Below are 16456 nucleotides of genomic sequence, written 5' to 3' on the forward strand. Positions count from 1 at the left end.
ATCGAGTCGGAGCCTGCTTGGAAAGAGATTAGAATCTTCTGTTTCCTTAGTCGTATTGTAGACCCTGGGAAATTTTTACCACGTTAATTAAACGGGGCTGCGTTTCTGGGCGTCCCTAAAGAATCTAAGAAAGTAGAGAGAAAAGTTCAACGCTTTCCATTTCGTGCTGTGGAAATATTAAATCCTTCCCCCTGTGTGCTCTCGGTCTGTACAAAGTCGTATTTGGTCACAAATTGTCGATGGGTTGAAGTCCACACGAAAATGGTAAATCCAGGTGCAATGGTCACGTCAGTTCCTCAGGGAGATTATTCGAATCATTATAACAGTCATTATTATTGCCCTTTCGAGTGGTTAATGGCTAGCATTAATTAGGAACACTGTCAACACCTACCGGATAGAATTTTAATGGGTTCATCTGAGTCATTGTAGCAACCGTTATCAAATGCACCTCATGACACAAGGAATATGATATAGTATATTTCCGACACAAATGTTTGCTACAGCTTACTGCAGCGATGTAGGTCGTGTGCCGTCTGTACAATGTAAACAAATGTAGTTGGTGCAACAACGAGTAGGATATGATTTAATATATTATTTCAAATTGTGGATCTGCAATATGAATCAGTACGTCATCTGCAGAAGTGTAAGCCTGTTATGACCTAAATGGCTAATTCAGTCCGTGAATCTACGATGTAAGGAGACTCGCTACTGTATTACGTGTAAATGAAGACAATTGTGCTTAAACTGTTAGCGGCGGGAGTTCTCTCAGGTGATAAAAAGGCGTTGATAAAAGTTGGTCTCGGTAAAGATAATTTCATTCCCGTGGTGATCAGAGAGAGAGAGAGAGAGGTGATGGTGAGGGAGAGGGAAGGAGAGACCGAGAGAGAAGAAGAACACGCACGTTAATCAACACAAGAAGAATCCTTCCTGTTCGAACTAATGTAGCCCGCGCTATGGCGTTGTAATTTCGAATTTAATGTCGGAGGAACAAATATTTTTCTCTCAGACGTTGCGGGCGGGAGTGCATTTCTGCATTCTTTCTACCTTCACGACACAAATGAACTGCGGCGTTGTTTAATGGAGAATGTCGTTCTCGGTGGCTACTAGTCTTTGGAGGAAAGGGTATGTGGAAAAAAAGGAAATTTTCTTCGTGCAGGGTGACAGTCACAGCTTTTGGTCTCGAACTCCGTGACTAGAGGTTCGCGGCGCCTGAATTACGCAAAGGATGTCGTCGTCTCGGCTTCAGAGTCCGCGCGGAAACATGCAAGCACGTGGATCCGCTCATGAACATGTGTGTGTGTTTATGCGTGTATCTGTATATATATATATATATATATATATATATATATATATATATATATATATATATGTGTGTGTGTGTGTGTGTGTATGTGTATGTGTATGCACATGCAAACTTACCCCAGGAAAAAAGAAAGATGATGACAGTAAGTACTTTTTTAAATTACATTTTCAGACGTACTCGCAATATGTCTGAGGATGTAATTATACGAAAGTACTTAATGTCTACAGGTTTCTTTTCTTCTGTGGCAATTTTCGACTCAGGATCTTCAGACATAAGAACGAAGGGGAGTCAGTAATTCTGGAGGAAATGCAACATAGAGAAGAACAAGAGGCAGAAGAAGAACCTTTCTCTACAAAGATGTTTTAACCAAATTTGATAACTGAGGATTTTCTCATACATACATACATACATACATACATACATACATACATACATACATACATACATACATACATACATATACCAAGGCTTTTTCCCCCTTACTAGGGAGGTAGCCAAAAAGGAAAAGGCATAAAATCATTCCCACCCATTCCATCCCTGAAAACACTCCACACCCCTCCACCCTCCCTCCCATCTTAGCACCTCCTATTTACTCAACTTAGAAAAATATCTCACTGTTTTTGAGAATCAGGACCCTTATTGCTGAGATATTCTCAAAAGTAGCTGAAAGCATCAGCGTTCTCAATACAGTGCTGACGTATAATCTATGATGAAAAGAAGATAAAATCAGTGTAAATTTCCTTATATTTTTCAGTGCAGTAGCTTCAAATTCAACTTCCATTTGCTTCTTTCTCCTCAGATGAAGAACAAGAAGTCACCCCTAATGAAACCATTGCTGAAGAAGAAGAAGAAGACGTTGACGACTCGAACTCTATAACTCCACAGCCTCTCTCCTCCTTCCCCCTTCCATCATCTCAAGCCCAATTTGCCAGTTTCAGAGGTAAGAGAATAAAATTGAAGTATTATTATTACTATTCAATTTTGCTTTATCTATTATATTTATCTATTCAAGAAAGTTGTGTATCTATAAGATAAATACTGCATAGGGAAAATATGTCTGGTACTCGGTTAAAATTGTCATATTGATGTGAAAATGGTAGCGTGGGTCTGAACTTTTGCTTGTGACTACACACACACGTACATACACACACACGTACACACACACACACACACACACACACGCACACACTCACACATATGTGTGTGTATATATATATATATATATATATATGTATATATATATATATATATATGTATATATATATATATATATATATATATATATATTTGTACCCTGAGGATGTCTGAATAGACGAAAGCGCTTGGTCATCAGTTTATCTTTTTCCTTGGAGGTTTTTCTGCATATATATATATGTATATATATATATATGTATATATATATGTATATGTATATATATATGTGTGTGTGTGTATGTGTTTTAAGTGTTTTTTCTGTTGTGAGAACGGGGGTCGAATGTAAGACTTTAAGGGCGTGAGTCGAAGCTTTTATTTTTATTTATTTTATAGTAAGGTTTCTTTTGAATGAAATCATGTGGTGGTAGTCGGAATGAATATGTAAGACGACGCTGCTCTCTAGCAAGTAATAGGAACATGCCTTAACCCTTTGGATAGTGAAAGCTCTTCCTACAAACATATACCAAAGGCTTTCTTCCCCCTTACACGGGAGGTAGCCAAAAGACAAAGGCATAGAAAACACTCCCACTCATTCCATCCCCCTACATACTCCCCTCCCCTCTACCCTCTTCCCTCCCTCTTGTCTTGGCGCCTCCTGGAGGGGGATAGGACTAGGAAAGGTCTTCCTACAGTTAAATAACATTACGTGGCAGCAACCAGGATACGTAAGACGTCGCGTATACTGAACAAGTTAACCAATTGGCATGGAAAGGTCCTGGGGGTCTAGAGAACGGATATGGGTCAATTGTCTACAAAGGATTACAAAGGAGGAGCATACCGACAGGAGACCTTTTGGTCCATAACTAGGTCGGATGCGAAAAAGTTATAATAATGATAAATAAATAAAGATAATAATATAAATAATAATAAAATAGGTAAATATGTAAAGTTAGATAACAAACAAATAGGTAAATATTAGATAATATGAAATGCACAGACAAACAATAAATAATAATCAAATAGCAATAAACAAACAGACAATTACAAACAAATAAGCAAATAATATAAAATAAATGGCAGCCATTACAGCATCTTGCTCAGGTGCTTATCTAAACGAATCTTAAAGCTTCGAATTGAACTACGTTGCACTGCATCTGCAGAAAGTTTATTCCATTCATTAACTGCACAGCTGGCGAAGTTGTTTCTACCCACTTCCAAATTAAATCTATATCCTGACATTTTGAGACCATTGTTTCTTGTCCATGCAAGTAATGTGCGAGGGAGATCGCCATAATGAGTACTTTTTGGACCGCAAATTGAGTACTTTTTGGACACGCGTCGATTCTTCTTTCTACTAGACCAGTGATTCTCAAACTATTTTGATGGGTCTCAGGGAACCACGATTTGCAATACTGGTAAATGAGAAGCAGCTCCACGGATCCCATTAATTTAGTTTTCTGAAGGAAATGCAGTGCCATGGATTCTGTTAATTTAATTTTATTAAAGAAAAGCTGTACACATTATTTATCTTTCTAAAGTAAAGGGTATATATCACTGTCCATTTTGTTTCTCTTTACTTTATTCTGGGTCGCGAAGGATTGAAATATTTCAAATAGTGTCGCTCACGAAAAAGTTTGATAACCACTGTATTAGACGATCACCGTGCCTCCTCTCGCTTGTCTCGAGTTACGTCGAAACAAGTTTTGTTTAAGACGATACCAGAGGATTTTGTTTGGTTGAAGGGGGGTTCTTGTCTCGTTTAACATAATAGAAAAGGTGTTCAGTACTGAAATCATGAAATCATGCATGTTGTAGTTTGTTGGTACAACGCCGAATTTCTGGTCCAGCGATCAAGCATGTGTTCCCCGTCAGGGTACCCGGAACATTTGTGACGGCGTGGTTCGCCTTTACGTCATTCTATCATAAAGATAACAAAGGATACCTTTCCCAAAGTGTGTGTGTGTGTGTGTGTGTGTGTGTGTGCGCGCAAACGAGCATATTTTTGGGGTGGGGCGCATCGAAAAACTTAAATGATGATTATCCCATAAAAAAAAACCATGATTACCTCAAACTCTACACTGTGCATTGGTATGAAAGTCTTGACAGTAACAACCTGGATGACAAATGCCCTCATCTGGAGAAGGAGCGGAGTTAACCCTACAGGAACGATCGAAATGCGGCTCTTCGTTATGATTGAGAAGAGTGAATCATCATTTTATTTTTTTGCTGGCTTGGGGGTAGCCTCACCAAACTGGAATGCTACTTGGAACACGCACCCCAACGGGCTGATAACGACTTAGCGGTTTTGCGCTAAGGTTGGAATTCACTCACGGAAGGGAAGAGTAGAAGGGGGTATTTATGTGTAATTAGGAATATAAGTTCACCGACAATTTCTCGTATGTAGTCTTGATGTCTAGTGACGAGGACGTAGGAAACTGTAGCAACGTTTCGTCACAAATAAACAAATCAAAGCAAATATTGTTAACGAAAGACGGGAGGGCGTTTTTTCAAATCTGTACGAAATAAAGGTCCTCTGACGCATGCTAGTAAAGCATTGTCGAGCATCTTTGATCTCCAACTGCTCACAGTCTGTAAGACCGAGGGAGGGTGACATATTAACCAACATAAAGCAATGTACACTTTCCCTCCATTCTGCAATTTTTCGAAAATATTAAAGGCTTTCTTTAGTTTCTTGTGTTTATGTGATTATTGTTTCAAATTTCAGTTCTTTTTCATATTAGGAGGAAATTTTCAGTAGCGGGAGGGTTAAAAAAAATCCCTCGATTAATTTTTCATTGGGAATATGAAACGTGTTTTTTTCATGAAACGCATTTTTAAATGAAATTAAAATTTATTTTGTCGCTGATAGCTCTGAAGAACAATATTGAGTCGAAGAAAGAGTTAAAGATATGGTCCAAGAGGAATTTGGGAAGGGAACAGAAAGGATGATTAGTAATAGTGTAAGTTAAAACTTATCAACATATATATAGTGTAATAATTGTGTAAGTTAAAATTTATCAACATATATAGTGTAATAATAGTGTAAGTTAAAAATTATCAACATTACAAAGGATTACAAAGGCAAAGCATGCCGACAGGAGACCTTTTGATCCATATCTAGGTCGGATGCAAAAAAAAAAATAAATAAATAAATTAATAATAAATTAAAACTATAACAATGTAAATAACAATTAAAATACATAAATAAATGCATTGGTATAGTTGAATAACAAACAAACAGGTAAATAGTAATTGATAATAAATTGACATATAACTAATAATAAATGAAAATCAGACAGACAAATTATAACAAAACAAAAACAAATAATATAACATAAATTATAATAATTACAGCATCTTACTTAGGTATTTATCTAAATGATTCTTAAAGCTTCGAACTGAACTACATTGCACTACCTGTGCAGGAAGTTTATTCCATTCATTAACTACACGGTTGGCAAAGTTGTTTCTACCTACTTCCAAATTGAATCTATTTCCGGACAGTTTGAGACCATTGTTTCTTGTCTGATTCTCATTCAATGTGAAAATTTTGGTCACTTTTGATGTTGTCAATTCCCTTTAAAATCTTAAAGACCTGTATCAAGTCACCTCTGAGTCTACGCTTTTTTAGGGAAAACAGATTCATGTGCTTAAGTCGATTTTCGTATGATTTATTTTTGATATTTGGAATCAGTTTTGTGGCTCGCCGTTGTACTTTTTCCAGTCTGTCAATGTCTTTAATGAGATTCGGTGACCATACGGAAACAGCATATTCCAAATGTGGACGAACTAACGATTTATATAGCTTGTTAATGAGTGATGGACTTTTGAAATCAAAAGATCGCGCAATCAATCCCAGAATCTTATTTGCTTTCTCAGAGGCTGAAATACACTGCTTGGATGATTTGAGGTCGTTACTGATAATTACGCCGAGATCTTTTTCACTATCCACTTTTGTTAACGAATTTCCAAATAACTTGTAATCGTACTTACTGTTATTTTTACCTATGTGCATTACCTTGCATTTACTTGTATTAAATTTCATTAGCCACTTTTCAGACCATTGCTGTAATTGATCTAAATCTTCTTGAATATCTAATTGGTTTGAGTGATCATTTGCCACTCCGCACAGTTTTGTATCATCAGCAAATTTGGAAACAGTAGATTTTAGTCCATGGTCTATATCATTTATATATACTATGAATAGAAGTGGCCCAAGAACGGAACCCTGAGGAACTCCACTTGCAACACTTTTCCATCCAGAAGTTTTTCCATTTAAAACAACTCTCTGTTTTCGACCTTTCAACCAATTACTAGTCCAACCTAATAGGCTACCACTTATTCCATGCAAAGCTAATTTAGTAAGTAGTCTTTCGTGTGGGACGGTATCAAAAGCTTTTGCAAAGTCTAGATATATTAAATCTATATTGTTTCTTTTGTCATAATTCGAGACAACTGTGTTGTAGAATTCGAGTAAGTTAGTCACGCAAGAACGTTTCCGTCTGAAACCATGTTGGCTATCATTTATCAAACGGTTACTTTCTAAATGATATTCGATAGCATCTCTGATGATAGTTTCCATTATTTTTCCTACGATCGAAGTCAAACTAATAGGCCTATAGTTATTTGGTTTCTTTTTGTCACCTTTTTTGAATATGGGAGTAACGTTAGCTAGCTTCCATTCTCTTGGGACATCTCCGGATATGATGGATTTCTTGAAAATAATTTCTAATGGAACAACAATCTCATTTTTCATTTCCTTTAAGATTCTTGGATGCCAACCGTCAGGCCCTGGTGTTTTATTAACTTTGAGTTTGTCTATACACCTTTTAATTGTTTCTTTTGTTATATTTACCGTAGTGAGTAAGTTTACCCCAGACTTTTCACAGGTTTCAGTTTGGAATTCACTTTGAGGTGTTTCGTTTACGAATACCGAGCTAAAATAATTGTTTAAGAGATTACACATTCCTTCATTTGAATATTCAAGTTGACCGTCAGCAGATAATAGTGGACCAATGTGATTCCTAACAACCTTTTTATCTCTAATGTAACTATAGAATTCTTTGGGATTCTCTTTGGATTTCTCAGCGATGTTCATTTCGTATTGTCGTTTTCTTTTTCATATAGTGTAATAATAGTGTAAGTTAAATCTTATCAACATATATCATATAGTGTAATATTTGTATAAGTTAAAATTTATCAACATATATCATAGAATACAAACGACATCTCTTCAAAATGTCGATAAAATTTGCCGAGTGACTTCCGATCAAACACGCTGGGTCGTAAAGATTTCCCCCAATTGGAGAGAATTGTCTACTGAGAGATAGAATAAACGGTTGTATTCTTAAAAAAACATTTCCTTATATAAATCTTATATAAAACCTCGGAAGGGAAAGATTTATATAAGATTTTTTCTTTCTTTTGAGAATACCACCGTAAGAATCTTACGGTGATATTCTTAAAAACAATGTTTCCTCATATAAATCTTATACAAATCCTTGAAAGGGAAAGATTTATATAAGGAAAGAATTTTTTAAGAATACCACCGTAAGAATCTTACGGTGGTATTCTTAGAAAAAATCCTTCTATAAATCTTTTCCTTCCAAGGATTTATACAAGATTTATATAAGGAAAGATTTTTATTTTTAAGAATACCACCGTAAGTCTGTGAGATGACCCACTGGGTAGTAAGGAATTGTAAATAGTCTGTGGGCCCTTAGACATCCGTGAAAAAGCCTTGTCTTAACCAGAAAAAAATATATAAATAGGCTAATGGCTTCTGGGTCTCTGTGCAATATTCAACCATCTGGTAACAAGGAAATGATGCATCCATCTCTTCACACTGAATAAAATTGTCCTGTGCTAATCGAGAAAAAAAAAAAAAAAGGCGCAAGCCAGGTCACCATGTCACGGAGACAAGTTTGAGGCTTTTCGATCAAATCACCGGCCATCAGATAACAAATACCACACCACGCGCGAATGCTTTAAGGCAGCGTTTCTTAACCTTTTTACCCTTGCGTAACCTTTAAAATAAATTGCATGTCTCAAGGAACCCCTGCGCAAAAAAAAAAAAAGTATACCATATCTTTCTCATTTTATTTTCATCGTAATAATAGGTTAAATAGGATGATGTCTATATTATATTATTACAATGACCAAGAATATGTCGTAGGTGCTTACGTATATGAAATTAAATAAAAAATCAAAAGTGTATTAGCTTATCTCACTTGTTCTCGCGGAACCCTTAGGGACCTTTTGAGGAACCTTTAGGGACCTTTTGCGGAACCCTAAGGTTGAGAAACGCTGTTCTAAGCAATAGACTACGGATTCTCAACCTTTTCTGGCTTGAGGCACTCTTGCCAAGCCTTTCAGAAGTCCCCGGCACCCTTATTACAAAATCTAAATTCTAGTTTGTCAGTATTCTGTTGATTCTGTTGATTCTGTGTAAAAAAATGTCCTTGGATGATATGAAAATACTCATCTTTACGCTAATGCTGCTTTAATGAACAAAAATAGATGACAGAGAGAGTCGGTAATACGAAAATTACTTTTGCTCTGAATTTTGGCGGCACTCCCAGTTGATCTCACGGCACTCCCAGTTGATCTCACGGCACTCTTTGGTGCCGCGTGTGGCACACCGATTGGGAATCACTGCAATAGACGTTTGATACAGATGAGATGTACACATTCGCTACTGAAGCGATACCCACTTCCTGAACGAAACTGACTGTTATTTGTCAGAGTAAAGGCGTTATCACATTGGGCTATTTTTTCCTCCGGTTGCTGGAGCAAATTTGCAGCCCGCAGCTTTTGGGAAGGAGTCTGATGTGATGGAGAAAAACAATTTACCTCCAGCAGAATATCAAATGACATTCTATGTTGAGAAAACGAAAATAGTTTGCCAGAGAGTGATTTGACGGCGGAAAAAGTGCTGGAGGTGGACGGTGCCGCCGATGAATCGGATGTCGGAGGAAAAATTGCCCAATATGATAATCTCATATACACAATAAGTATGGAAATGGTTCATCGAGGTAGACTTAACCTCTACACCAGCGATTCTTAACCTCGGGGGGGTGGGGTCGTTACCCCCTAGGAAATCGTTTGGGGTGTCTTAGGGGGTCACAAAGGATTCTGGAGAATAATATATTTTCTTATGTTTGAATTACACAATTTTTACCAGTTTGGTGAGTGTAACGATGGTTAGAATTGCGGTGTTATAAAAGGTTTGGACCTAGAAATGATGTTTAGCTCCTTCAAGGATCTTAACTTGGGTACACATCTTGGTTAACTAGCTAATGGAAATCTACAGGTTGGGTCGAAGTAGTGGAACACATACAGTAGTGTAAAACAATTGTCCAAGTACAGATGTAACCAAGACCATCGCTCTAACAAGAATGTGAGTCACTAAAGATGTACCAAAACGTGTATGACTTACTGTTTTAATCAAATAAACACAGTATTGCGCAATAAACAACAAGAGTCAGTGAAGTACACAGGGAATATTGATGGTTATTCATCGTGACAAATTTATGGACAGAGAGGAAACGGAAACACGATAAGAGCTTTGAGTTTTATTACAGCGCTTCGATACTCTGGTCTTGAAAAAGACCAGAATGTCGAAACGTCGGTAATAAAACTCAAAACTCTTCTCGTGTTTCCGTTTTCTCTCTGTCCACAGGGAATATGTTTTGCCCATAGCCCAGTATTGGGAATTTTTCAATATGAATACGTATTCATTTATCTTTAGTTGTATTGTAATTTGTATTTTGCCTCCTTCGTATCATTATTATTATTGTCAAGACATGGTCATAGTTTTCCTGTGAACACCACTTTACACGATTTGGGAAATGTAGCTCAACGACTCTCAGTTTCCTCGTTCATTCGAAATCATATAAATGATTATTGTTGTGGGGAACACAACATTACTTAATATTGTGTATGTTAAAGACATATTGAACATTTTTAGAAGCTCTGCCAAGGGAATTCAAACCCTGACCTGTGCGTATATAATCACGAAGTCAGTCGCTAGCGTCTTGACTTCGTGATTATATACGCACAGGTCAGGGTTCGAGTCCCTTGGCAGAGCTTCTAAAAACATGACTTAATGTATACATTTTCTGATACTATCGTTTTGTATTTATTACGGGTTCCTCTAGCAAGAGGACAAGCCAGCCAGACACTTGTGGCAGACATTTCACATACCGCTGAAGCACGGTCCTGCCTACACGAGTTGTGAAAAACTGACATAGTGCAACATATACAAAGGACATCCTACTAAAAGTCTGCACTCCATACAGCACACAACATAGTCCAAGTTTACAGAAGCCTTGAATATTCGTCAGAATAAAGTCTTCTGAAAACTGCACAATGACTTTACATCAGAAGTGTGGTCAGAAGACATTGTAGCAAGATGAATATTGGAACATATTCATAAGTGAAAGGAATTACCAATAAATTGAGAAGAAACGTAAGGATAGCCAGCCACAAATCATGCCTTGACAACTTTAAAGCTGAACCTGTATGATATTGCATTCAGTTATCTTGGTGAGGAGCTGGAGGTTCCTCTTTTCCATAACTGTCGAGTTTCTGAAATGGAATCGTTGCGTGGGGAGTTTGGCACCGAAACTTGAAATTAGTTCCAATAAACTACATTAAAATGAAACCCTCAGCAATACTTTGGTTTACGTATTTCAGTGATTAACCAGGCATGTGGGAGGGAGAGAGGAAGGGAGGCAGGTGGAGAGGGGTCTCTGAATACTATGAAAGGTTAAGGAGAGGGTGGACCAAATGTCTGGGAGCAGGAAAGGTTAAGGATAAGATGGAACAATTGTCCGGGTGAAGGGCATTAGCTCACAACCGAGGAACATGAAATGGCTGTGGGACTGGAACTTTCACGGTCCTTTGCCATGTCCTTCATCCACACTGAGTGGTAAAGATACTTCTTGTTATCCATATTTCACTGGATTGGAGGTATGGTTCAAGAGCAGCAAGAGTGGGGACATACTTTCACTTGAGAATTTTGGTGAGACTCTTGCCAATCCCATGACAGAGGAAGAGACCACATCATAACTGCGTACATCAGCAGCAAGTGATCCTTTTAAGGCAGTGGCTCCCAACCGGTGTGCCACACGCGGCACCAAAGAGTGCCGTGAGATCAACTGAGTGTGCAGCCAAAATTCCGGGCAAAAATAATTTTCATATTACCGACTCTCTCTGCCATCCATTTCTGTTCATTAAAGCAGTATCAGTGTAAAGAGGAGTATTTTCATATTATCCAGGAACAAAATTGTGTTACACTGATGTCGAATCAACAGAATACTGACAAACTAGAATTTAGATTTTCTAATAAGGGTGCCGGGGACTTCTGAAAGGCTTGGCAAGGGTCCCTCAAGCCAGAAAAGGTTGGGAACCACTGTTGTAAGGGATTTGATCTGGTCAGATTAAGGACATACAAAGGATTACAAAGGCGGAGCATGCCGACAGGATACCTTTTGATCCATATCTTGGTCGGATGCAAAAAAAAAAAAAAAAAAATCATATTAATAATAAATAAAAACTATAAACAAACAAACCCTCTTAAAGCCGCGTATTTCTTCTTCACGTGAAAAGGGGTTCTCTGGAAACAAGAATGCACACGTCGCCAGGAATTCCCTCGTGCAGCACAGGACTTGGATGCCTCTTTGGATGGTGTAGAGAGTTCCGCTTCCATCGACACGTCCCGACCGGTGTCGACGCACAAAACAGTCTAATGCGGATATGACAAACCTTGCCAAAAAGAATTATTCACGTACAAAGAAGCAAGTTCCATGCTTGGGAAGGTCTGGCAACCCAATGTTCATTGTAATACTTGATAGGAGTGACAGCAACAATGACTCAGAAAATGACTAGGAAGAGAAAATTGTGTTTAGCAAATATACTCAACTTAGCCGGAATCATGATGTCTGTTGCCAGTAGATTTCCAATACCTAGTTGATTAGGTTGTGCACCCGCGTTGTGATCACAGAAAGTCCTACATATAGTTTCTTCATTACAATATCTTGTTAACATAATGATATCAAGTTCACGTGATGGGAGCGTATTGATGTTTTTAAATGAGAGTGTGTCGACACTTGGGAATACAGTCAGGAAGAGGTTAAAAGTGAGGTCCATGGGTTGTCTACGGAGCACAGGATATTTCATGGAAATTGAAAGAAAAAACAAATGATAATATACGAAAGAAATGTGGGAAAAAATGTGAGTGTAGGAGAAAAGATGGATAGGGTATTGTCGAGATGGTATGGGGCATGTGAAAACAATTAACAACGATAAGATTGCAGAGTCTATGATTCATAAGGATCTGGAAGGAGGGGGTGTGGGAAGGCTGGGAAACAGGTGGAAGGATATAGTAGGATTTTTATTTTAAGAAAGAGGATAGGCAGGGTTTGGTCGAAATCGAAATGTGAACTGAGATGGTATGGACATATGAAAAGAATGAATAAAGGCAGAGTTGTTAAGAGTGGAAAGGCAGAAAAACAGATAGAAGGAGTGAAAAAGAAAAGACTATGAGGGAAGAGGAGGTCGAGACATGAGTAAATTTATCATTAATAGAATTTGTAATCAGGTTATAAGTGACCAAAATCAATTTGGCGAATTGTGCTATTCCCTAAGATTTCTTTTTCATTGGTGAATTTTTTGTACTAATATTTATTCTTCTTCATTAGTGACATTTTGTACTATGCCATTTCCTTTCCTAGTGTATAATTTTGTTACTTTTAAACCTCTTTGTAACTCCAACTTCTCTGTATTCCCCTGAATTAATGTTTCCTTCCGATTTCCTTAGTGGTTACCAGCAAAATTTGTAGATCACGTGTTGTTTTAGTGATCTTTCTGCATGAGTAAGGAAGAGATGAATATAGCTGAGAATATTTGAAATTGCACAGAGTCACAAAGGGTCGTACCAAAAGCCGACAAATATATATGAAATGACCCAGAAGGATTTGAAAAAGACGGTCATGGAAAAATAACAACTATGAATAATTATTGTGATGCATATTATATGAAAAAAAGTTAAAAGGAATCATATTTGCCCATTTTTGTCTGCTAACAGTCAACTTAATTCCAAATGAAGGTCTGTGCGATATCTTAAACAAATATTTCAGTTCCATATTCTGAAACAAAACACCTCGGACCAAGATACTGTCTAAATCATGTATTACACTGAGTGAAAATTGACTTGTATAAATATGACCAAAGATAACATTAGATGGTGTATAGAAAAATATATAAAATAAAATAAAATCAGTCAAACACCAGGGCCCGGCACTTGACATGCAAGAATCTTGAGGGATATAGAAAATGAAATTAACACCTGTTAAAAACAATTAAAATAATCTGTCACGACTGGATATGTACCGAGAGAATTGAAATTAGCAAACGTAAACTACATTCGAAAAGGGTGTTACACGGAAATAACAAAACCAAAATCCAATAAACCTGACCTATTGTGTACTAAAATCACGATCGAAATTTGAACACGACTATAATGACTGAAAGCAACTGTTTGAAAAATATATGTTTGCAAATAATATCGATCAGAAATCACTGCCCAGCAGTTAGGAAACATCAAAATATGTGCGAGATCTTAGAATTATATAGAACTTCCCATAGAACTTCCAGAAGCAGATAGAAGACACTTCTGGAGTAACGACCAACTATCTAGATTCTCAGAGTTAATTACTTAAGTTTATTCCAGAATTCATAAGAATTGTACTCTGCAACTTTACCTGAAAATGTCTAGAGCTACCGACGAAACGTTTGAAGCGTTTAAGAAAAATGTAGATTAATACGATTTCATTTGGTAGTGCTGTATTTTTTCTTTCACCGACAGCCAAGAAGTTCTCTCTCTCTCTCTCTCTCTCTCTCACACACACACTTTCTTTAATTTTCTTTCAATCTTTCTAATTTTTCTTTTCCTTTCTTTTTCAAATTACCCTTCTCATTTTTCTTTATCTCTTGCTATCTCTTCTTCTCTCCTCTTTTCTCTCTTTCATTCTCGCTTCTTTAACCTTTGTTTTATTATTCGGAAGAAGGAATGTTCTTGACCACGGGAGAACGCAAGCGATTTCGCGATGTCAGAAACTTCGAGAACTCTTCGGCTCTAGAGAAATCATTGTTAAGAAGGACCGCCTCTTCCGATTTGGTTTCATGGCCTGTAAAGGACATCGAGAACGGCTTGGTCTCTCTCGAGGTCTCCTTCCTGCCAGTGTAATGGGGTCTCGATCCTTCTCGATGTCTATCAACCAACAAACCAACCAACAGGTCATCCACGTGAGTGGGGGACTTGAGGCGTTACAGGAACCAAATGGACATTTTTGCTTCAGTGGAAGAAGAAGAAGAGAAATCCACGTGCGAGAGAATCGAAAAATGGGTTAGTTTTACGAGATAAAAAGGAGAAAACGAAAAATAAAAATGTCGAGGAAATAAAGGAAGGACTCAGGTTACGTGGTTTTCGGAAAATGACCCACCAGGAGTTAATGCCAAAAGAGTCGGGTCGACTGGTCGGGCGCTACCGTTCGTACCAGCGGGAGCGCGTTCTGGACGCTCTTGTGGCTCGTGAGTCTTTGGAAGACCCGGGGATCAGGGCATGGAAACTCCCCCCCCTTCCCCCTCCACCACCCCAACCGCCCCCCACCCCCTCCCTTCCCGCCCGTTGCATCTCCACGCACAGACCGACCAACGGACATTCAGCATCCTTAACGACATGGCTCTGGAATCCGAGACCATTCGACGCTCAGTTTACTCCATCTAGAATAGATGAGGAGGGGCTAGAGAAGACTCCTGTTTTCAAAGATGGGGCACACCCAGCGAGCTGTCACGAATCCGCATGCTTAAGTCACCCATTTTTTTTTGTTAATAGAAAATTAGTTTTGGATTCGGGCGCTCTGGTATGAGGACTGACATGATTGGAATCAAAAAGCCATAAAATGGAGAACGGAGGCAGAGTCCATGACCTGCTAACTATGCCGACGAGTATCCCAGAGGTCAAAGTACTCACAAATGATCTCGAGTACAGACCGTCGGGGAATCGGTGGCTGCTGCGATCCGGGGGTGAACTTGAAGACCCGTTCCTTCTTGTTGGCGTCGCGATTTCCGGGGTGACGTGTGAGCTTTTCAGAAACGTGGGTTCCTTCGAGAGGAGGATTCCCCTGAAGGATAGGCGGTAGGCGGGGGGCAGACTGTGCCCCGCGAGATCCGGAAACCCGCCGGAGGCGTTGGTCAGCGTCTCTACCCCGACTCCTCCTCGTATAAAGACTCACACTCACCCAAATCCGCTTTCAGTGACATCACATCGACGACACAGCGGGAACACCTGAGGCTCTGAGAACCCATTCGAAGCTTCCGACCATGATCACTAAGAAGAACCTTCGAGGGATCTTGCTTCCCTTCGTCCTGTTCCTGGTTCTTCATGTCGGTAAGCACCCTCGATGGTCTAGAATTCAGGGGTACTCAAACTGGGGTTCGCGAACCCCCAGGGGTTCACAAGAAGATTTCTAGGGGTACTTAGATGGCTGACGAAAAACGTATTTTAAATAGTGGTAGTTGTGGATTATGAAATTCCGTGCTAGCAGTGTGTGTTCCTTCAATCTTCTGAATAAAGTCATTAAAATTTGAATAATTTTATAATATCCTTTGCAGAATTATTGTACTTTAATGAGTTAGTCAATAAATTACCATTCTCTTCATTGTCAGATTATTGGGGGTTCGGGAAGATGATCTTATAACTCAGGGGGTACTTAACGAGAAAAAGTTTGAGAACCCCTGGTCTAGACGAAGACTTCAGAGTCGCATTACGTGTATGTCATGGTAACTGCTTCCTCGAGTTTCACTGGATGGAAACCCGCAGCCCCGCTGTGGTTGGCATCGTTCCCTCAGGTTCTCAAGGCAGGAACTTTGGACCATTGTCTGTTGTGTTCGTATGGGAGGTGATTCTGTCACTTGTAGTCCTAAGAGGGGAACAGATGTCGTTGTCAGTTCTTC

At 38.7% G+C, this 16456-nt stretch overlaps 1 protein-coding gene across 1 annotated transcript in view; it reads left to right on the top strand.

Moving 5' to 3' along the window:
* Positions 1–261: 261 nt before the first annotated feature.
* Positions 262–16456, top strand: part of LOC143039137 (uncharacterized) — a 40903-nt gene continuing 24708 nt past the window's right edge. The window contains exons 1-3 of the mRNA XM_076208996.1: positions 262–287; positions 504–517; positions 2103–2243. Of these exons, the coding sequence (XP_076065111.1) occupies positions 262–287; positions 504–517; positions 2103–2243 (181 nt within the window). The remainder of the gene's footprint in view (positions 288–503; positions 518–2102; positions 2244–16456) is intronic.

Source organism: Oratosquilla oratoria, chromosome 25 (assembly GCF_046742065.1).
Source record: "Oratosquilla oratoria isolate Oo_2021 chromosome 25, ASM4674206v1, whole genome shotgun sequence".
In the NCBI taxonomy this organism is placed as follows: domain Eukaryota; kingdom Metazoa; phylum Arthropoda; class Malacostraca; order Stomatopoda; family Squillidae; genus Oratosquilla; species Oratosquilla oratoria.